This window comes from Mya arenaria, chromosome 6 (genome assembly GCF_026914265.1).
Source record: "Mya arenaria isolate MELC-2E11 chromosome 6, ASM2691426v1".
Classification (NCBI taxonomy): domain Eukaryota; kingdom Metazoa; phylum Mollusca; class Bivalvia; order Myida; family Myidae; genus Mya; species Mya arenaria.
The window spans coordinates 72626209-72650987 of record NC_069127.1 but is presented as its reverse complement, the minus strand read 5'-3'; the positions used below and the strand labels follow the sequence as shown (position 1 = coordinate 72650987).

The window sequence follows — 24779 nt, the reverse complement described above, 5'->3', positions numbered from 1 at the left end:
TACTGTACTTCAAGTGCTTTTCTGTGTCTGACTCAGACTTGAGCCTTGTTTGCAGTCATGGCCCCAGATTACATATCATTTGTTCCTATAGACCGTACCTGGCTCAGAGTCAGTATGATCCTCCAACATCCAGTCCAACACTTCATCAGGTGTGGGGTCACGACCTTTAACAGTTTAAAATATTTTTATTATTGTTGGATATTATGTTCAATCAAACACATCATCAGTGGAAATGCTCTATTTAAAACCAGCTTAATGGTGCTGTCTGCCTATATGTGTCAAATTCAAAATGAATACCAAGTTTTGACCATCACCAAAGCTTCTATTAAATGTTATGCTGAACTCAACAATTCCATAGCTATGACAATGTATTTGCTGATCAAAGAAATGACGAATCTGATGACTCATAATTCCATTCTAGATTCTGAATCAATACAAGTATCAAGATCCATGTTTCAATTTGGCATCATCCAGGCTTAATGGCTCTTACGCATGCTATGTTCTGTCATTGACTGGAACAGTACTATTGCATGGCATACAGCGCAATAGTTGCATTCATATATCAGACAGAATATGCAATGTAAGCAGTTATGCAACAAAATTACTCATTTCCTTAGTTAATAGAAGTCTGCAGACAATTTTAGAGATAAATATCTGGCACCATATTGTTCGTCTTACAATAATTAAACAGGTGAACAAAGTCCCAACCTGTCAATTTAGTAGTTCTTAAATAACTTTTTCCAAACCTACCGTGTGTTCTCCTGAGCGCCCTGATGGCGCGCCGTGTCCGGGCCTGGGGGAAGCCCATGCTCATTAGCTGTCGCCCAGTCTCACAGTCAAGTGGGTCTTGAGAGTTGTTCTCAGCTATAATAGAGAGAAATGGTGTATAATAAAAATAATTTCAAGAAAATCAATAGGCACAAAACAGAAATACTGATAAGCCTTTGTGTGATAAAATAAATTCAGGCAAATCAAAAGGCTTAAAGTTTAAATCATTCCTAAGCTTATGTTCTTGTGGGGGAGTGGTTTTGTGGTTATTATTTTCCCGTTTGAATCGGCATAAGCTCACTCCCCACTAAAACCAAAAACATTTTTATACTTTAATTGTATTTTTTTCTGCATTGCTGCATTCTCAGTATCAAAGTTGAAAATAATTATAACATTAGTGTTTTCTTGTGCATTTCGGTACCCTGAGAGAAAAAATCATGATCCTTTAAGGAAAAAACACTATCTAATTGGTAAAAATATCAAGCAATATGCTCTTTAATGATATGAACTTCTCAATGCCAAACTTGTATCACAATGGATGATTGGTAAAGGTGATTGTCCTTTAAGCAATTTCTGGGTTAATCTTATTTTTTTTATATAATTTTATTTTATTACTTTAACCATTGTATATTTTACAACGATTGTGAAGAAAGCAATGATAGCTTATACTAAGTCACTCTCGTTGGCACGATGTTGTGCGAGAGTGTAGTCTTGTTGGGGAAACTGTAATAACCGGAGAAAACCCTTTTGTGCGGCTTGGTGACCACTAACCAAACTCATATGCGCCCAAGCCGGGAATCAAACCCAGGTCGCCTAGGTGAAAAGCGATTGCCTTAACCACTGCCCTAACCGGACAACTTATTATTTTATTGTGATCTTCTGTGTACATTTAGATTTATTCCTTCTGCTCAAAGATATACTTCATGCAACATCAATAATGTATGACTTCTACATGATACAATTTTGTCCTTTGGTGTGCCTTTGTTATGCCTAGTTACAATGCAAATCTCACATTACAACCTTTGTACTGAATTTAATTGAAACAAAAAAAATCTATCCATTATAAAATTATCCATTTAATACGAAAAGATAATATCAGGAGTGCCGAATAATCAATATTAAACTATGGGAAACTTGAACATGCACAAAGTAATTATCATAATCTCAGATATCATGCAAGAACTAATTCCTAAGCTTTATCATCAGCTTTAAATTGAGCTTCATTATCCATAATTCACAGTTCTTCCCACTGCACAGGGATCAAGAAGGGTATGGGAACCTGACATCAGGTGAACTTACACAGCGTTGGAGTTTCAGCTGGAGTTCTGTTTGAAGCCGACTGAAATATATCATAATAAAATGTTCAAATAACAAATCAGACTGATTTATATTGACCGTGCAAATCCTTTATGTTACTTCAAATACTAGGGTAGTTTTGTTTTTTTGCGAGCCAATAATTTGTGCATCATGAGAAATACTGAAATATTACAAAAAAATCATAAAATGTCACCTGATCAGTTCAATCATAGCCATGGCAATCTTCATGCCATCTAAAATAACTTTTGAGTTATTATGTCCAAAGTTTGATGCTGCCTCAGACAGCAACGAGACTAGAACAATGCCTCTACTTTTTTTGGAAAATCAAACTAAAAAAGTACCAAATTTGAGACATGTCTCTGAATTTCGGTGACAAATGCTTGACCCTTCAGCTTGATAATGTATTCACACTGTGGAAACCATCGAGCATGTTCCAAAACTGGGTCATCTCCTGCAATTTTAAACCATTCAAAATGCTACATTTCGTGAGATTCTGCAATTAAATACATGCAAGAATTTCAATATTATAAAGCCCTTCATCTTTTTTAAGGATAATGGCCTTGTTTGTATTAATATTGTTAAATAATTGAATGTCCAAGAACTAAATTTACATTAATAGGGCAATTTTACACTTTAAATCATTGGTAAAATCATTAGTTTGGTAGTCTATTAAGGCTGTATCATTCAGCCTTGGACAATCACTTTCCAAGACAATCCATGGCCAAATAACATGGCCAGCATTATTCACTTGATTGATAACATAATGTATGATAGATCTAGTACAAATAAAGTACTTTTCATAATAGCTTTATATCATCTGTAATATCATCTGTAATTAACATAATATCATGATCTAGTTAAAGACCAAAATGTAGCTCTATGATATTATTTGCACATGTGATTTAAAAAAAAATCCCTTTTCATATATATCATGAACTTGCAATCAGATGTATAAACTTAAAAAAATCAAGTATTTCAAATGATAGATTGCTCAAAAACCTCATTCATAACCCTTATCTATGAAATTTAACTGCATTGTGATTGTCAAAATCAATAGTGCATATACAAAATGTAAACATCATAATCTCACTATATGTTAACGAAATATCAGGTTAATGCAAAGTGAAGGCTTAATTTCAATACATTCGGAAATACGGTCTTTTTTGTCCTATGAAACTTCTTACTCTGTCTGTCTGACATGAGTGGTTTAATTGTAAGGCATATGTGCCACATGTTCTAATCGACCTCCTGTAAGTGTCTGGTTTTGATCAATCTGACACAAAAATCCTGGGATAGAACATCCAGTTCTGAACATTATTCCTACTCTATAACCAGAGTCCCTACAAACGTATTGATACATTATTCCTACTCTATAACCAGAGTCCCTACAAACATATTGATACATTATTCCTACTCTATAACCAGAGTCCCTACAAACATATTGATACATTATTCCTACTCTATAACCAGAGTCCCTACAAACGTATTGATACATTATTCCTACTCTATAACCAGAGTCCCTACAAACGTATTGATACAATATTCCTACTCTATAACCAGAGTCCCTACAAACGTATTGATACATTATTCCTACTCTATAACCAGAGTCCCTACAAACGTATTGATACATTATTCCTACTCTATAACCAGAGTCCCTACAAACGTATTGATACATTATTCCTACTCTATAACCAGAGTCCCTACAAACGTATTGATACCTTATTCCTACTCTATAACCAGAGTCCCTACAAACGTATTGATACATTATTCCTACTCTATAACCAGAGTCCCTACAAACGTATTGATACATTATTCCTACTCTATAACCAGAGTCCCCACAAACGTATTGATACATTATTCCTACTCTATAACCAGAGTCCCTACAAACGTATTGATACAATTGTCCATTTCTCTCCTTTGATAAATAATATCAAAAGTCAATACTAAAACATAATAAAAACCCAGAAATATTTGGTTGGTCTTGCTACACACAAAAGCCATGTGCCATATGTCACATAATGTGAATACCATTATCACATAATGTATTTTTTTAAGACCAAGCTAAAATGTGTGTATGATGATGACACCTATGTCGAGGATGACATGAAGGTTGACAATTACATGAAAACTCTTTTTTTTTTCAAATCAGGCAAGCTGAACAATTATTCATCTATGTTATACTTGCTATTCCTCTAAAATGCAAAACATTTATAAGTAGGCAGGTGGGTCTTGACAGATCGGAGGTGAAATTAGTTTGGAATGTATGTACAATGAAATCTAAATAAAACCTTAGATGTTAGGTGTGATTAATCCAAACATAGATGCTATGCCTTTGTTAATTATGTGTCATTTGAAATAATACATGGAACAACCAAAACCTCACCCTTGGGAAACCAAAATGATGTTACATTTATTTATAGATTATATCTAGTAATACCCTTGAGAATGTTAAGAGTGAATTGTCTACATAATGTCTGGAAATAACGCAAATTAGACCAATTAGATCCCTACTTGGAAAGGAAACCACAAACATGAACATGACGTGTATACCTGGTTGCCAATTGCGTAATCCACCGCCACAGGCATAACATCGACAGAAGTCAGCCACTCCTGGAAAAGGTAAATATCAGTAATTAAACATATAGGCTTAATATATTTAATCATAAAATTACATCACATAATTAAAATAATTACCATCTTAAATTGCATCAACATTATTAGTGATAAAAAAAAAACACTCAGGCCAAAAATACATTTGTTAAGGGTCTGAAATATCAAACAAAAAAGATTTAATGTAGGAAGAGATTTTAAACAGTTTTAGTTCAATAAACTATCTTCTGAAAATCACTTAACATCCACATGGCCATAGCTTAGGACGATTAGGAACTCATTCCACAGGTTAGATCAGTGATTGTAAACAGACAATATATTGTCTCACCCCTACCAACATAGAAGAATCCGGCCTCTCCCATCATCCTCGGGTTCTGATCAAGGTGGGAAGGCCATCCACTGAAAGAGTTTATTCTAGCCGTGAGGGTGTTATAGTCTGGGTGGCGTGGGCTTACAATGTGTATACCGGCGGTGAGATCTGGGTCAAGCCCAGGTAAGCCTGTACCACGAGCCCGGTCAGGTGGGGCACCCCCTGAACCAGAACCTCCTCCTAATCCCTGGGCCCTCTGCTGGTAGGATAGTGCCTGCTGTGTGGAAGGTGGGGGTGGTCTTGCCTCCTGGTGAGGGGCGAGCCCTGGGGAGCCTGATAAACCTTGGACGAGTGGGACAGAAGAGCTACGCAGTTCGCTGACCTGAGTGTGTCCACTGACTGGTATGCTCTGGGGCTGACCTGTAATAATGGTATACTCCTTGATCATAAAGATGGTCATCTTAAAAGGTTTTGGTAATTTTGAAGCATTTGCAAAACTGTAAAAGTTGAAAACATTCATTGTATTATTCAGGTACGCATTTTAAATATTTAAATGTGCAACAATTGGACATAATTTTCTCAATTTTGTATTGAAGGTTATAGAGTATCAATAGTGATTGTGCAACTGAAACATTGCTTGTCTGATCTTCTCTATATTATAGCTAAGGAGTTATGGAAGTTTGCTGCACCAGTCCTTTTTTGATAGCACCCTTCTGCCCTTCTGCCTTCATGGCGTCCAGCAGGCCCATAGAAGTTAATGTTCAAGATTGTCAAATAGTTCTTTCATTTGATTGAAAATTATAATATAATGTCCATTTTACAACAAATATAATTTCGAATTGGCTGTTTCAAATGTGCAAGATTTATGATCTGGAGTCAATAAATCAGCTTTATATAGATTTTTCTAGAAATAAGGCCTTGAGTATCATGATAATACTAAACACAAATATACAACCAAACTTCATAGTCTGCCTTTAGAGGCATTATCAACTTGTCACTTTAATATAACTTACAGTTTGTAAATGTTTAATTAAGTATATTTTTCCTTCTCAAATTCTTATAACAATAAAAAGGAAGTCAAAACTCTGTAAATATGACACTTAATAGGTCTGATAAAAACACACATGATTACTTTTCTTCCTAGTACATTAATAATACCAATTTATCTTAATTCTTTTGACAACTTCATGGAAAAGAGGAAGTCCACTGTTTACTTTTCAACAACTTTTCTTTCCCTTTAAAGCAGTTTAAGTGCAAATTAAATCAGGTAAGATTACTTTTAAGATTTAAAGGCACACTAATGCTTTTTGTTCTTGCTGTTGATTTTGGAGTAATATTTTTCCTTTAAACAACTGTAACTCTGGTTAAATATACCTTTTTACTCATTATCATTGCCAAAATGATCATTCATAGAAACAGACTCAATTAAAGCAGTCACAAAAAAACAGGCAGACACTGAAGTTATTTATTAATGCTTTCTGAAATAGCAGAGTAAATAACTTAAAAATAGAATACAAACAGAGGATAGGATCTTCATACCTGGCCTCCAAAAATAGGACACAAAAGGACAGTCATGTTTAACTCTTATTTAATGAATAAAGATATGTGTCTGATAAAGGTTCTATATTGCCAGGTGTATTTAAATGTAGAGGCAGGTTTAAGCCTCTCACCTGTAGTAAAAGCACCTGCACCGACTGGTCCACCACCAAATATAGATGATGGAGGATGGTTTCCAGATACTGAAAAAGAAAGATTAAACTGCTGATAGTTTGAAATAAGTTTTGCTAAAATGGTTTCAGTGGAATGAATACTGTGATCCTTGACTCATGTCAAACTTATTTAGTGACATGTGACACTCATAAAAGGCGCTATTTAAATGCAATAACTTAAGCCTAGAGTGTTATTTGATACACCAAATAGCAAATAATAATTTAAACTTTGCTCTTGGAAAACCAAACATTAGATCAATTATTGGAATGAAAATATATTTGTTTCAATTCGTTTTCTTTAAAATAAAGCCACGAATGGAATGTACAAATGCCTGGACCTAGTTTAAATTTGAACAGGTGCAATCAATATGTCTAAATAAAATGCCAAGTCAGCATATTAAATGAAATAATTGTCAGACAAAAAAAAGAATACTGATAAAGGTAAAGATCATGCATAGCCTCAATCTAGTATCATTCAAATGGACTTAATCTAGATATATATCATCAGAATTGGATATTCATTTTTGTCTTTTCAATTGAACTGAATAAAATTAGGTGTAACAAGCTATCAGATAATGGCAAACATAATGTTATATAAATCATATTTAAATAAGGCATGTATTGTCCAAATTACCTCAATTCTCAGAGAACAAAAAAATGCACTTAAACCAAGGCGTTTCATTTATGCAAGGTGAAATGAAAAGAAATTTTGGCTTACCAATATGGTGGAGATAAAATGAGTAACACTCAGTATTAACCTTTAGATCTAGAGAAAAAATATTGTGTGGTTTACCACTAATGCCCTGCTGAGGTGGTGGTACAGATATCTCATTGTACGGTTCATCCACCATCCCCATCCCACGTATCTGAGTGGTCGGGTTCAAGTGGTACATCCGGTCCGTGTTATTCGGGTCTGAGGTTGGCTGCATACTTGTAAAGCCCTGTTAAACAAAAGCACTTTTATATTATAGTTGTTTGATTTGATGTGAGTTTGTACTGGTACTAGTACCATACTTGAAAAAATATATATATATCAAGTTTTACCATGACATTTCAGAGAAATTGACACTATTAATTGGAAATCGGGATTGACAAAATGCTAACCATACCAGAGCATTTGTGAACACTTGATATATATAATTCATTTTTTTCATTTTATTTAAAGTCCCAGTGCCACTTAGGATTAAATAATTAGAGAAATAAATATAAGAATGCATATAACTATGATAGAGTCTCATATAATGTTTGATAAAACCTTGAGGGTAACATGACGCTCTATAAAACAGTAATGGATGGGAAATCCCAAGGGAATCCCTAATTTGAACACTGACACATTATATGCAAATGAGGCAGATATGTAGCTATTTGCAAACAGTACCTGAGAAGATACCAGACTCTTTAAAGGTTTAACACTATAGAAACAAGAGATGTTTGTCAAACATTATGCCCCCCCCCCCTGAGCGCCATGTTGTCAGGATTATATGGACAATTGAATGAAATATGCATGGACCGAAATGACAGCTGATTTGTTGCCGTTAAGGCAGTTTTAAGATTATGACCATTAAAGTGTGTTATGACCATGACCTTTGACTCTATGAACTCAAAATCCAGAGTCATCAGCTGGTCACCAGAAACCTAAATGTCAAGTTCAAGGGCCATGGGTGCAGGCATTGTCAAGTTATCACACAGACAAGTTTTTTTCGTTCAAGGTCAGTGACCTTGACCTTTGACCCAATGACCCCTTAAATCATAAGGGGTCATCTACAAGTCAGATGCAACTCCAAGTCAAGTTTGAAGGCCATTGGTTCAGGCATTGTTGAGTTATCACTCGGACAACCATTTACCATTCAAGATCACTGTGACCTTGACCTTTGGCTCTATGAATCCTAAAATCAATAAGGGTGATCTACTGGTCAGGCTTAACATCCATGTCAAGTTTAATGATCATAGGTTCAGGCATTGTTGAGATATCAGTGGGAGAAGATTTGTTAACTTTTTTGCATTAAAGGTTACTGTGACATTGACCTTGGCCTGATGACCCCCAAAGTCGATAGGGGTCATCTACTGGGCAGGCCCAACCTTCATGTCAAGTTTGATGACCATAGGTCCAGGAATTGTCGAAGTCGCTTTCAAGGTCACTGTGACCTTGACCTTTGACCCCTAAAATCAATAGGGGTCATCTACTGGTCAGGCCCAACCTCCATGTCAAGTTTAAGGGCCATGGGTGCAGGCATTGTTGAGTTATCACTCGGACAACCTTTTATCATTCAAGGTCACTGTGACCTTGACCTTTGGCCCAATGACCCCTAAAATCAATAGGGACCATCTTCTGGCCAGGCCCAACCTCCAAGTCAAGTTTGAGGGCCATGGGTGCAGGCATTGTCGAGTTATCACTCGGATAACCTTTTACCATTCCAGGTCACTGTGACCTTGACCTTTAGCCCAATCACCCCTAAAATCAATAGGGACCATCTTCTGGCCAGGCCCAACCTCCAAGTCAAGTTTGAGGGCCATGGGTGCAGGCATTGTCGAGTTATCACTCGGAAAACCTTTTACCATTCCAGGTCACTGTGACCTTGACCTTTGGCCAGATGACCCCCAAAAATCATAGGGGTCATCTCCTGGTCAGGCCAATTCTCCAAGTCAAGTTTGAGGGCCATGGGTGCAGGCATTGTCGAGTTATCACTCGGACAACCTTTTACCATTCAAGGTGACTGTGACCTTGACCTTTGGCCAGATGACCCCCAAAAACAAAAGGGGTCATGTACTGGTCAGGCCCAATTCCAAGTCAAGTTTGAGGGCCATGGGTGCAGGCATTGTCAAGTTATCACACGGAAAACCTTTAACCATTCAAGGTGACTGTGACCTTGACCTTTGGCCCGATGACCCCCAAAAACAAAAGGGGTCTTCTACTGGTCAGGCCCAACCTCCAATTCAATTATGAGGGCCATGGGTGCAGGCATTGTCGAATTATCACTCGGACAACCTTTTACCATTCAAGGTCGCTGTGACCTTGACCTTTGGCCCGATGACCCCCAAAAATAATAGGGGTCATCTACTGGTCAGGCCCAACCTCCAATTCAATTATGAGGGCCATGGGTGCCGGCATTGTTGAGTTATCACTCGGACAACCTTTTACCATTCAAGATCACTGTGACCTTGACCTTTGGTTCTATGAATCCTAAAATCAATAAGGGTGATCTACTGGTCAGGCTTAACATCCATGTCAAGTTTAATGATCATAGGTTCAGGCATTGTTGAGATATCAGTGGGAGAAGATTTGTTAACTTTTTTGCATTAAAGGTTACTGTGACATTGACCTTGGCCTGATGACCCCCAAAGTCGATAGGGGTCATCTACTGGGCAGGCCCAACCTTCATGTCAAGTTTGATGACCATAGGTCCAGGAATTGTCGAAGTCGCTTTCAAGGTCACTGTGACCTTGACCTTTGACCCCTAAAATCAATAGGGGTCATCTACTGGTCAGGCCCAACCTCCATGTCAAGTTTAAGGGCCATGGGTGCAGGCATTGTTGAGTTATCACTCGGACAACCTTTTATCATTCAAGGTCACTGTGACCTTGACCTTTGGCCAAATGACCCCTAAAATCAATAGGGACCATCTTCTGGCCAGGCCCAACCTTCAAGTCAAGTTTGAGGGCCATGGGTGCAGGCATTGTCGAGTTATCACTCGGATAACCTTTTACCATTCCAGGTCACTGTGACCTTGACCTTTAGCCCAATCACCCCTAAAATCAATAGGGACCATCTTCTGGCCAGGCCAAACCTCCAAGTCAAGTTTGAGGGCCATGGGTGCAGGCATTGTCGAATTATCACTCGGACAACCTTTTACCATTCAAGGTCACTGTGACCTTGACCTTTGGCCCGATGACCCCCAAAAATAATAGGGGTCATCTACTGGTCAGGCCCAACCTCCAATTCAATTATGAGGGCCATGGGTGCCGGCATTGTTGAGTTATCACTCGGACAACCTTTTACCATTCAAGGTCACTGTGAACTTGACCTTTGACCCGATGAGCCCCAAAAACAACAGGGGTCAGCTACTGGTCAGGCCCAACCTCAAGTCAAGTTTGAGGGCCATGGGTGCAGGCATTGTCAAGTTATCACTCGGACAACCTTTTACCATTCAAGGTCACTGTGACCTTGACCTTTGGCCAGATGACCCCCCAAAACAATAGGGGTCATCTTCTGGTCAGGCCCAACCTCCATGTCAAGTTTGAGGGCCATGGGTGCAGGCATTGTTGAGTTATCACTCGGACAAGCTTTAAAATTATTTTACCATTAAAGGTCACAATGACCTTGACTTTTGACACGATGACCCCCAAAATCAATAGGGGTCATCTACTGGTCAGGCCCAACCTTCATGTGAAGTTTGATGACCATACGTCCAGGAATTGTTGAGTTATCACTCGGACAAGCTTTGGTCTACTGACGGACCGACCGACCGACCGATATACCGACATGCCTGTGCAAAGCAATATACCCCTCTTCTTCGAAGGGGGGCATAATAACTAGAGAATTACTGAACACTTTCAAATGAAATTTAACATAAAAAAATATTAAGCTCCTGTTTCTAAAGCAATGGAATTAAAAAATATATACTATGTACTAAGTGAAAAACTGCTGATTCATTGTGTCTTATAACCTTCCTTTTCTTCAGTAGAATATAATTAAGCTTTGAAATGAAATATTATATGCAAATAACAATGTATATGTTATCTATATGTTAATTTGACGTGTGCTAAAATTTGAATATTCTTTCAACTTTGTTGCATTTTGTAATTGCGATAAAAATGCATTTTATAATCATCTTATATAAAGTATAAAAATTGTTAAAATGCGTAAGAGAAGTCATTGGGATATATATACAAAAAAAAATTAAGTGAATATCACTTTAACATACTGGGACTTAATATATATGATTTAATGTACCAAGACTGTGAAACATTCTAGAAATTACTAAAATGTACAGAAAAGTTGATACAACTACGTCATCTTTACTAGACCATTTGAGTGAAATGCTTTGACCCTGAAAAAACAGAAGGAGAAGAAGAAAGAAGTAACAGTAACAGTAATTCCACACTTACACTATGCTGGGATCCACTGCTGATGTGAGTATTGGCTACACTTGCAGCTATTCCCCCAACTGCCGATGCAGAGGAAGCTACTGCTGATTCTGAAGTTGATGGGGAACTAAGAGACTGGGGTTTGGCCAAAGAGGGGACAGTAACTTGCTGGATGGTGGTGGTAACTGGGCGACCAAAGTTACCATGTCCACTTACACGAGTCAGTGAGGTAGCTATGGGGTTTCTTGATTGAGAAGGGAGATGACTGTGAATGAAACTGCCTGCAGATGAGGTAGTGGAGGTAGCTGCAACTGAGGATACAGATGAAGCGCCAGAGGTAGCTGCAGCAGCAGCTGATGATGATGAAGTGGACCTTGCAGGTTCTGAGTCCTGCACATTCCTTCCAGTGGGTTCAGCCGTCACTGCAGTTTGCTGCTGGGCTGGTCTTCGTCGGGGAACATCATCGGAGACGATGGAGATATTCCGACGAGCGCCCTCACCAATGTTGCCATGGTGAAGGGGACAGTTGGGGGACAATCGTGTATGTCTTTCAACAACGTTATCAAACATCTCCCACTCATTATATCTTGCATCACAGGCAAAGCAGCGTGTAGAGTTTGGGCCATCTTCTGGATTATGGTAGAACCCATTTCTGGCTAAAACAATGCCACTTCCATTGCCCTGATATTCAGCAAATGAAATAAACCTCAGCCATTCAAATTGGTGCTGTTCTTCTTCTGATAATGGTATTCCTGTATTCACACGGTCAAAGAAAGTTCTAAGACCAAAGACCTTGACAGGTGGACAATCAAAATGTTCCATGTACATTCTGCGAGCTACATCTTTTGAAGATGAAATTTCTTTTCTTTCTTTCTTCAAATCAAGCCAAGAATCCCATGTCTGGGAAATGTCATGAATTGAGCTTCCATAAAAGTCTGTCTCAACACTTGATAGTTCTCGAATATCATAGCCTTTTTCATTTTTTCTTAACCTGTATGTCCTTCCTGATCCAGCTGTCTTTTTCTTCTTTGTTACTCTTTTATAAGCCTTTATGTTTGAGTGCAACACACGCATTTTGGTCTTATTGGTTAAATCTGAAAACCTTGACCTTCCTCCTAAAAGAGATAAACTGTCTGCTGAACTGTAACAAGTCATTTCCAGAAGGGAATCCTGTCTTGCCTGATTTACTTTTTGTTTAAGTCTTCTTTTCTTGTGTTTTCTCTGTATGGATGATGAACGGACGGTTGAATTTGGTACGTCAGATTGGGTTTCTGGAATTAAATCTTCAAAACCTATATGTGTTTGTGAAGATTTATCTACCAAATTCGGATTCTGATAATGTTTGAGGGAACTGTTATGGGTCTGAATACTTTCTTTACTTTGTCTAAAACGTGACTTAATCCAATATGATAGAAATAAATACCAGCTTTCGTGTGAAGTATTTAAACAGTGTACACACAATTGTTCACTGAAATTATTTGCAACCTTCTGATGTTGAGAAGAACATGCATCCTTTCCCTTTGGCCTACATCTAACACAAATCTGATTTTCTCCTTTTTCAAATGTATTGTAACCTGAATCATCTTTTTCTCCCCTGTCAACAATTTTGTGAGTCTGGTCATCACAATTGAGCATTATCTTTGGGCAGTTTAAACAGCTGATAATCGGTTTGGGTTTCCGGCCTTCATCTTGTAATGTTTGGTCTATGGCTACATTTCTATTACTCTGATCACAGATATCTGTGGCTGCTTTACTGCCCTGTTGATCCACAGTCTTCTTATTGAATGTGTTGTCTATCTCAGGCAATTTGCTGCTTGTATAATGCTCACTATCTACTGTGTTTGTTTCAATGTCACCTAAGCTTTCTGTATGAGTATCAGTAGCACTAAGACTAGAAATTACACAAGAAAAAAATCTTGTCGATTTTTTACTTAAATCAACCAGTTCTGATGTATCAATGGAACATTCACAGAGAATATCTGGTTTCTTCGAATTATCGATCTTTGTAGAACATTTTTTGTATGCATCATCTTCATCTAGAATATCACTAGCAGCGTTTTTTGAATCCAACATAATTTCCATTCTTATTTCTGTTTCTTCCAGTATTTGAAAAGTTGCAGATTGGCAACAATTTTGTTTCACTTTTACTGCATTATTTGCCAATGGATTTTGATTAGTCATAGAAAAGGAGCACATGCCTGTGTCATTGCCTTCTTTAGCAGCTTGTTTAAACTGGTTCCCAATACTCCTATCCAGTGCAATCATTGCTTGATTAGGTTCTTCAGTGACTTCAACCTCTTCTTTGTTTGCTTTGGTAAAACCTAAAGGGATTATTTCATCATGTGTATTCCGTTCAACTTGAACCACTTTACTTATTATATGACTTTCAGAAGGCTTATGTTCAATGATTTTACTATCCAATGCAACATTACCTGGCTTTGAAAATTCAGTATCAGCGGTTTCATGTTTGCAACAGGAAATCTTTACATTTTCTGCAGGAGTTTCTGTTGCACTAAGACTAACATTCAAAAATCTTGATGATTTTTTACTTGAATCAACCAGTTCTGATGAATCAATGGAATATTCACAGAGAATATCTGGTTTCTTCGAATTATCGATGTTTATAGTACATTTTTTGTATGCATCACCTTCATCTAGAATATCACTAGCAGTGTTTTTTGAATCCAACATATTTTCCTTTCTTAATTCTTTTTCTTCCAGTAATGGAAAAGTTGCTGATTGGCAACAATTTTGTTTCTCTATTACTGCATCATTTGCCAATGGATTTTGTCTATTCATAGAAGAGGAGCACATGCCTGTGCCATTGCCTTCTTTAGCAGCTTGTTTAAACTGGTTCCCCCTACTCCTATCCAGTGCTATCATTGCTTGCTTAGGGTCTTCAGTGACTTCAACCTCTTCTTTGTTTGCTTTGGTAAAACTTACAGGGATTATTTCATCATGTTTATTCTGTTCAATTTGTACCACTTTACAAACTATATGACTTTCAGAAGGCTTATGTTCAACAATTTTACTGTCCAATGCAACATTACCTGGCACTGAAACTTTAGAATCAGCAGTTTCATGTTTGCAACAGGAAATGTTTACATTTTCTGAGGGAGTTTCTGTTGCACTAAGACTAACATTCAAAAATCTTGATGATTTTTTACTTGAATCAACCGGTTCTGACGCATCAATGGAACATTCACAGAAAACATCTGGTTTCTTCGAATTATTGATGTTTGTAGTACATTTACAGTTTGCATCATCGTCATCTAGAAAATCACTTGCGTTTTTTGATCCCAACATATTTTCCTTTCTTATTTCTGTTTCTTCCAGTATATGATATGTTGCAGATTGGCAACAATTTTGTTTCTCTTTTACTGCATCATTTGCCAATGGATTTTGTCTAGTCATAGAAGAGGAGCACATGCCTGTGTCATTGCCTTCTTTAGCAGCTTGTTTAAACTGGTTCCCACTACTCCTATCCTGTGCAATCATTGCTTGCTGACGTTCTTCAGTGACTTCAACCTCTTTTTTGGTTGCTTTGGTTAAACTTTTATTCTGTCCAATTTGTACCTCTTCACTATCTTGATGATTTTCAGAAGGTCTCTGTTCAATTATTTTACTATCCAAGGCATCATTACCTGACTTTGAAACTTCAGAATCAGCAGTTTCATGTCCGCAACGAGAAAATTTTATATTTGAAGAAAAAGTTGGGAGTTTGGGAGTTGAAGTACCTTCTTGTGACATGAGTTGTCTTTTCCTTTCATTCGCATCATTTCCTCCTTGATTTTCTGTGACTATATTGACCATTTCATCCTTCTTATCTTCTGCACCCAGATGTTCCTTTGATTCCACAATTGACACCCCATTTTGCTGGCACTGATAAGAATTTATTTGCTTTGGATCTTCCTTATCAATTTCAGCCATAACTGCATTTCTTTGAGTCACATCTTCAGCAGAAAGACACCTTTTCTGGTTTAACTTTTCACTGGACATTACGGCTGTTCTACTATTGTTGACCTCAGATTTTGGTAACTCTTCATGCAGGCGTAGACTTTGAAATGCATTTTCAATTTGACTTTCATCAGTATGAGAATAAACATCATCTTGCGTTGAGGACCTGGCTGGATACCCAGACGATAATTCTGTTAAATATTCCAAGCTATGTTGATTAGAGCTTTCGGAGGTTTCCGACAAGGGAACTTTGACCTCAGTTCTCTCTAGGTCAGGATTTGGAATATGTTCAAAACAGTCAACTTCCTTCAAATGAGTATTGTTATCAAAATATTCAGATTCCTCCTCGACATCAGAATCTAAAACTTCAGACAATTCAAAATAGCTTTCTGGCAATGGACACTTTTTGTCATCTTTCAAAGTCAACTTTGAGTTTGTACCCAAACTAACAACATTTCTATTTCCAAGGACAGAGATATCTTTATCATTTCTACCATGGGGGTGATCGAGTGCAGTTATCTCTGAATCATTTTTTGACTCTGGCAGTGATTCTTTCGGCTCTGCAATAGTGGAAACATACATTTTAATGAATTTATCAGGATATCAATTATGACATCAATAATACAATGATTCATTATTATTTGATAATGTACTCGCAAGATGGCAGCATATTTATGTAAAATATAGAAAACTTTTCAATTTCATATTTTTTAAACTTTAGTTTAACAATAAAACGAGACAGAAATCCAAATTTGACCAATATGTTGGCTTATTTTGTATTCATACCACTGATCACTGTAAATTTCTCAGTGAGGGTACATTCTGCTCTCCTCCATTCCTCGTACTTGACAACAATGACAATAATAGGGCCTGCAGCTTGCAGCATCCTTAACATCGAACTTGGATTCCATCTACGCAAGGATGGATTGTCAATCAGAAGTACCTCTGTATTACTGATATCTCCAATATCAATATCTGATATCTGTGAAGCCTGTTGACATTTAGTTGGATCAAACTTCAAATCTTTGAGGACATATAGTGTCGAATTTACAGCGTCTTTTACACTGTCAGCAATGATCACAATATTTCTGGAGCTAAAAATATTTTGTCTAATATCCTTCATTCTAGTCATTCTGGAGTCACATTTGTTCACCAGGGAGAGTGATTGCACTGAAAAGTACACACATGGGATATTTTAATAACACTAGTACAATGCTTCCTGCTACAGTGTTATGTTAATGTTTCTAGGCAAGTAGCTCTCCTGAAGCTAATCTCACATGCCAACACACATGTTCATAGGGGTGAATTAAAAAAGAAGAAGCCTATTCCATTTTTGTTAATAACCTTTTATAACAGAGGTCCATGAGCTCATCAAGTGTGTTTTATGAAAAGTGTTGCAGCTGGAAAGTTCAATTCTGTTAGCTTCACTTGTTAAAAAATGCCGAAGAAAAAAGTAGCCAAAATGTCCTGAGTGTACTGATTTCAGCGCGACATTTCAACTTCTCGGCCATTTCAAAATTCGAATAATACTTAAGATATATGGTATATGATCAAATTTTCTGCTGTTATTCATTTATTAGCATGTCTACCATCAATACATTTGTATATTATTCGCCATCTTGGATTGAACAATTTAAGGGAGTGAAATGAACATTAGTTATGTATGAATGTATTTTCTTTCATCATGCAATATTTGTACCTTGAAATAAAACAACAATTAGACATCATTTTTCTTTTATGAATAAGCTACAGTCAAATAAATTACTTGAATCAGCATTGTCCTGAGTGTACAATTTGGAACACAATAACCATTCCTTTTTTCTTATTTTATTACACCAAACGATTGAAATTATATTACCTTATACATTCCTTTGCATAACTAACTTACCTTTTTTTTTCTTTTGATTGAAGTCACAGGCAATGCACCCTACAAAAAAACAATAATAATATAGTAACTACAGCCATTACAATCACAGGATGTGGTAAGGGTCCCTAATTTTAGGTGTCTTGTATAACCTTAGTGAAGTTTCTTCAATTAAAACAACACAGAGCATTTAATTATGGAATAAATTGAAGGAATACGCTTTTTTTTGGCAAAATTGATCACATCTCAGTTGTTGCATAAATATACATCTGTCTAGACCTCTCTGCAGTCTCTGTGAAAATTATGTTAACACTGAACACAAAGTAATACCAGAACAAGAGCACCAACTATAACAAAATATGCCCATCCTATTTTTAGGACAACAAGTTTGTTGATAAGTGGTTGAAAGTTAATCCAAATTTAAAGTGCATACTGTAATTTCAATTTTGTCTAGAAATGAACAAGAATGCCTTTTATAAAAATGGACAGAGTAGAACAGAATAATATAAATTTTGTTTCAAAATACATCAACTCAAGTCTTCCTTATTGGGGGTGCTTTTTGTTTTCATAAAGACAAAAAAAAATTACAAACATTTAATTTGGTATTTAGCATAGAGAATAGGGCCGAATTTTGAATCAAAATTCCTAGTAAAAGCACTTTCTCCCACCTCAGATAAGTAGATCCAAAAATTTGACCATGCTAGAAATTCTTTTCTCCCACCTCAGATAAGTAGATCCATTAATTTAACCATGCTAGAAATTCTTATCTTGCCCACGGGCGAAGATAAAATGCCCGTATGGAACTTCTTTTTATGGTCACCACATTGTAATTACCTCCATTGTTGAAGACTGTCGTCTGTAGCGCATCATGAAAACCTTGTCTTGTGGCGGCAATTTTTTAGAACGCTAGTAAATTATTTCTCGCTTCAAATGTCACCATAAAACAGTTTTCACACACCTTTCAAGAAATAATGCTTTACTCTTCTTAGAACTATTTAAAGACCGATCAGACCATTTACATACTCTGAATCACTGCGCGAATATCCATGACAACCACGAATTATCGCATATCCGAACGCAATTATTTTCACTAAGCACGAAAAAGTTCCAGCAAAAATATACAATTTTTACTTAATTTTGTTTAACTGAGGTGGGAGAAAAAGCATCTACCATAGCCGCTCGTGTAAGATAGGTTTATCCCGACCCTCGCGCAGGGTGTTTTACGGAAACTCGGTAAACCTCGTTTCCGCAAAACACCCTACGCTCGGGTCGGAATGAACCTATCTTACACTCTCGGCCATGGAAGATACTGTTTATCTTGCCCACGAGCAAAGATAAAAGAAGTGCCCGTATGGAACTCCTTTTTTATTGCCATCACACAATTACCTCCCTTGTTGAAAACCCTTGTTTTGACTGGATATAAGACACACTTTTTTCCCTCGGATTTTGATGTTAAAAAATGCCTGCGTCTTAGAGCTGCACTCTCACAGATTGAACGCTTTGACAACTTTTTTTTGTCTTGGAACTTAGCCAATTTTTGCGAATGTCCATGGAAACCAGTTATGAAAGACTGCTGACAAAAACTCGGATCGCAAATTTTTATATAGAAAGTCAAAAATTGATATTTTATGCATTTTTCTTAAGCCATAAAACATTAATTTTCGAACGGAAATATGAAAATCTACTATCTGATTTTTTGTCAGTAATCTTATATCATTGGTTTGCAGATATTTACGCAAAAATTTGTTCTTTTCAAGACAAAAAATAAACAAGAGGGCCCTGAAGGCCCTGAATCGCTCACCTGATCCAATAAAGATCATCAACAATAACATTCTGATCAAGTTCCATGAACATATGGTCATAAATATTGCCTCTAGAGTGTTAAAATACTTTTCCTATTATTTGACCTGGTGACCTAGTATTTGACCGCACATGACCCAGATTCAAACTTGGCCTAGATCTAATCAATATAAATATTTTGACTAAGTTTCATGGACATACAATCATAAATGTGACCTCTAACATGCTTTTTCCTATGATTTGACCTAATGACCTAGATTTTTACCGCACATGACCCAGACTTTACCTTGACTTAGAGATTATTAATATAAACATTCTGACCAAATTTCATAAAGAACATTTATAAATGTGATCTCTAGAGTGTAAACAACCTTTCCTTAAATTTGACCTGGTGACCTAGTTTTTGACTGCATATGATCCAGATTTGAACTTGGCCTTGAGTAAATCAATATAAACACTCTGACTAAGTTTCATGAACATACAGTCATAAATGTCACCTCTAGAGTGCTAACAAGCTTTTCCAATGATTTGTCCTAATTACCTAGTTTTTGACCACAAATAATCTAGATTTAAACTTGACTTAGAGATTACTATTATAAACATTCTGACCAACTGTCATTAAGATACAGTTATAAATGTGACCTCTTAAGTGTTAACAAGCTTTTTCGTAAATTTGACGTGGTGACATAGTTTTTGTCCACACATGACCCAGATTCGAACTTGACTTAGAGATAATTAATGTTAACATTCTGCCCACTTTCATGAAGAAACCTTTATAAATGTGACCTCTTAAGTGTTAACAAGCTTTTCCTTTAATTTGACCTGGTGACCTAGTTTTTGACCGCACATGACCCAGATTCGAACTTGGCCTAGAGCTAATTAATATAAACATTCTGACTAAGTTTCATGGACATTCAGTCATAAATGTGACCTCTACAGTGCTAACAAGCTTTTCTATGAATTGACCTGGTGACCTAGTTTTTGACCGCACATGACCCAGATTTAAACTTGACTTAAAGATTATTAATATAAACATTCTGATTAACTTTCATGAAGATACAGTCATAAATGAGACCCCTAGTGTGTTAACAAGATTTTCCTTCAATTTGACCTGGTGGCCTAGTTTTTGACCGCACATGACCCAGAATAGAACTTGGCCTAGAGAGTATTAATATCAACATTCTGACTAAGTTTTCTGAAGATACAGTCATAAATGTTTCCCCTATAGTGTTAACAAGCTTTTCCCTTAATTTGACCTGGTGACCTTATTTTTAACCCCAAATGACCCAATATCGAACTCATCCAAGATTTTATTGAGGGTAACATTCTGACCAAGTTTCATTAAGATAGTGCCCAAATTGTGACCTCTAGAGTGTTAACAGTCAAATTCTCGACGACGGACGACGACGACTGACACAAGGCGATCACAATAGCTCACCTTGAGCACTTCCTGCTCAGATGAGGTAAAACGTTGTTAAAATGGTCAATCTGTGAGAGTGCAGCTTTAAAACCAGTAATAAGCTTTTGAGTATTTTTAGGACGATTTCAGGCCGAGGGTTTGTTTAAATTTATGTAGAAAGGGATGTTTCTCGCGTCATATCGATCGAGTTTATACGGGTTAAAACGGCAGTTGAAGAATTTATAATTTAAAAAAAAACATTGTATGATTAAAAAATTATTCGCTATTATTTTGAATATAACAATAATTAAACATACATTTAAAGAAGCAAAGCTGTGCACTGTCAAAATATTTTTGTCAGTTGTACAATGAGGTGTGAAAAACTTGCACTGCCTTTAAAGCAGTTTAACATACCAACACATACCAACACTACAAACTGTTTTGATAACGGTCTTGTTTTTTGGCACTTTGCCACGTTCTTTATTCTTTTCTGTAGGTGTTGACATTTTGAGAACAAACCCGTACAATATAAGGTACATGACCGAAGAAGAAATGGACCCTTTCTTCTAGAGTGACGACGACGACGATGAATTTGAGGGGTTTAAAAAAATTACATAAGGTTAAGCGAATAACATTTTGTGTGCTTTACAGTTTGTGTGCTGTTTGAATGTATTTCATTTTAAATAATTTTTTATGTTTTATAAAACATGACAACCATAATTTTTACTTTATTTTGATTTACTGAGGTGGGAGAAAAAGCATCTACAAAAGCCTCTCGTGTAAGATCATAAGTATCTTCCATGGCCGAGAGTGTAAGATAGGTTCATTTCGACACGAGCATATGGTGTTTTGCAGAAAGGAGGCTTACTGAGTTTCCGCAAAACACCCTGCGCAAGGCTTGGAATGAACCTATCTTACACAAGCGGCTATGGTAGATGCTTTTTCTCCCACCTCAGTTAAACAAAATTAAGTAAAAATGTATTTTTTGCTGGAACTTTTTTGTGCTTAGTGAAAAAAACTGCGTATGGATATGCGATATAATAATTATTCGTGGTTTTCATGGATATGCGCGCAGTGATTCAGATTATGTTTACAGTCAAATCGGTCTTTAAATAGTTCTAAGGAAAGTGAAGCATTATTTCTTGAAAGTTGCGTGCAAACTGTTTTATGGTGACATTTGAAGCGAGAAATAATTAATTAGCGTTCTAAAAACTGCCACAAGACAAGGTTTCCATGAAGCTACAGACGACAGTCTTCAACAAGGGAGGTAATTATAATGTGGTGACCAAGGAGTTCCATACGGGCATTTTATCTTCGACTGTAGGCAAGATAAGATTTTCTAGCCTGGTTAAATTATTGGATCTACTTATCTGAGGTGGGGGAAAGGTTCATCCCATCCCTCGCAAGGGTGTACTACAGAAACTCGGTAAAGCACGTTTCCACTTAACACCCTAAGCTCGGATTGGGATGAACCTACAATGTATCTTACACTCTCGGCCATGGAAGATACTTATAAATAAATAGTCTACCTATTTCCCATCTTATCACCAAATTACATGATAGCATGCTAACTGCAATGTTTTTCTAATCATTATTCATACTAATACTTTGAGGGGCTTATTTCTATATGAGGCTAATCATATTTTATCAGCAAATTTTCATCTTACTAATTATGATCTATAATTATTATGTTTTTTCTGAAGAAACATTTCTAAAGTTAAACATCCATAGCAATAAAACAACCACCATATTAAAAAAATATTTTTAAAAAAACATACAATAAAGATTAAATAAAACATTTGGAAAATCATAAATGTATACTGATCGATGTTGAGTGTATCTCAATATGCAGAGCCTGTATTGAAATATAAATTTTGTGGCACCAAGTTTCAGGTCCAGGTGAGAACTGATTGAGTTATAAAAAGGCCTACATAGCTGGGGCTTTAAAAATACACTACTGGTGATCAAAATTATCACCACATGCCCAGCACTGGTGAGATGCCTTCTTGCCTAGCTCAAAATCTTCATTTCATACAGCAAGACTTGTGGAATTTTGTTCATTGCTATTACTAGTTTAATAGCTAGCATAAGGATTTAGACTTAATCATCCAAAAGCTGAATCTCAAAAACGGCTCTACCCATCCACCCCATTTTTTAAAAAAGGGAACACTCAGAAATACCTCTGATTAAAGCAGTTTCATGCTCAGAATATTCCTTTATCAATCTATCTCCATTCAACATTTCTTCTTCTTTCTTTTTCACCATCTCTGCAGTTTTATGGTGAATACAATATGCCAATTTCAAGCTTGAATTTCGAAGTTTCCTGAGGCATTTTTCTACTTCTTCAGAATCATGAATGGCATTTGAGGTAGCCATGTGTAGTAAATTATTTCTTATTTCACGCACTTTGTTTACTTCAATCTGAATGGACTTTGTTTTTGTCACTAAGGAGAGGGAAAACAAGATTTCCAGGGATATTTCTTTTCCAAAGAGTAACAAATGCTCAGACTTTTGGTATATTGAGCCTTTACAAAAGACCCGTAAATGCTGCAAAATACTTCCATTTTCATCTCTTTTCAAGGCTTTTTGATAGAAACTTGTCAAAATGGGCACTGTCAATTCACAAAAATAAACAAGTAGTCTATAATAAGATTCATTCTCAGCCATTGTGTGACAAATACTCAACTACTGATGATATTGGTTCTTGGTTGCTACTTTCCTTCCGATTCGGCAAAGAAAATCAAACCATCAGCCTGCAAGAAAAAAACAATCCTTTAAATCAGGTACGATGACAACCAGTCCTTGAAGTTTTTATAAATTGTAATTCAACAAGAGAAGTTTGTCAAACATTAAGCCCCCTGAGTGCCATGTTGTCAGGATTATTTTGACAATTGAATGAAATATGCATGGACCTCCAAGTCAAGTTTGAGGGGCATGGGTGCTGACCGGGTCAAGTTACATGTATCACACAAAAGCGTTCAAAGTCACTGTATGGGTCATCTACTGGTCAGACCCGGACTTCATATCAAGTTTGATAATCATATGTCCAGGCTTTGTTGAGATATCGCTGGGAAAAGCTTTGTTAACTTTTTCGTGTTAAAGGTCACCGTGACCTTGACTTTTGACCCAATGAAAACCAAAATCAACAGGGGCAATCTACTGGTCAAGCCCATCCTTAAAGTCTAGTTTGATTACCAAAGGTCAAGGAATTGTCGATTTTGCCTTTAAGGTCTCTGTGACCTTGACCTTTGACCTGATGACCCCAGGGCTTTTTCTGCCCAATTTGGGAAAAAGACCCTAGACATTTTCGGGAAATTTTGCCTCCTGAAAATGCTGAAATTCGGAAATTTACAGTTGAAAGAAAAAGCTATCTAGTCTCCTGCGAATTAGGAAATGGTTTTATGTTAGTTAAATTTCCCTTTAAAAGACCCAAAATGGCTGAAATATCAATCCTTGGGTGTAAATATCTATTGCATTAAATCGATCATGACAGATAATATTTCATACAGATATGAATGGGATGAAAATCAATGTTTTCCGAGTTCAATTATCAAAAACACTTTACATCACATAATTTATTAGGATGTTGAAAAAGAACCAGTACATGTAAAAAGACAGATAGTTTTAGAAAAACAAAATTGATAGGGATTTTTTTTTTGAAGATTGGGAAAAATACCTATTTTGCTTTGGGATTGTGGGTACAATAGAAAAAGCCCTGGACCCCCAAAATAAATAGGGGTCATCTTCTTGTCAGGCCCAACAAACAAGTTAAGTTTGAGCGCCATAGGTGCAGGCATTGTGGAATTATCACTTGGACAACGTTTTATCATTCAAGGTCAATGTGACCTTCACCTTAGGCCCGATGACCCCCAAAATCATTAGGGGTCGCCTAATAGTCAGGCAAAACCTCAAAGTCAAGTTTGAGGACCATGGGTGTAGGCATTGTAGAGTTAACACTCA

The 24779-nt window shown here is 36.7% G+C and overlaps 1 protein-coding gene across 11 annotated transcripts in view; it reads right to left on the bottom strand.

Annotated features, from left to right (window-relative positions):
- Positions 1–24779, bottom strand: part of LOC128237121 (uncharacterized) — an 89388-nt gene that overhangs the window by 9609 nt on the left and 55000 nt on the right. For 7 of the 11 annotated variants that reach the window (XR_008261501.1, XM_052952348.1, XM_052952345.1 and 4 more), the window contains 12 exons: positions 23000–23572; positions 17645–17683; positions 16543–16926; positions 11821–16316; positions 7508–7655; positions 6676–6744; positions 5024–5425; positions 4636–4695; positions 2427–2536; positions 2068–2107; positions 751–864; positions 99–164 (listed from right to left, as the gene is read on the bottom strand). Coding sequence is in view for 10 of the 11 variants with exons in the window: in XM_052952348.1 (XP_052808308.1) it covers positions 99–164; positions 751–864; positions 2068–2107; positions 2427–2536; positions 4636–4695; positions 5024–5425; positions 6676–6744; positions 7508–7655; positions 11821–16316; positions 16543–16926; positions 17645–17683; positions 23000–23486 (6415 nt within the window). In the remaining variant the exon portion in view is untranslated. Of the gene's footprint in view, positions 1–98; positions 165–750; positions 865–2067; positions 2108–2426; positions 2537–4635; positions 4696–5023; positions 5426–6675; positions 6745–7507; positions 7656–11820; positions 16317–16542; positions 16929–17644; positions 17688–22999; positions 23573–24779 lie in introns of all 11 variants that reach the window. The other 4 variants (XM_052952350.1, XM_052952353.1, XM_052952352.1 and 1 more) reach the window with 4 other exon arrangements.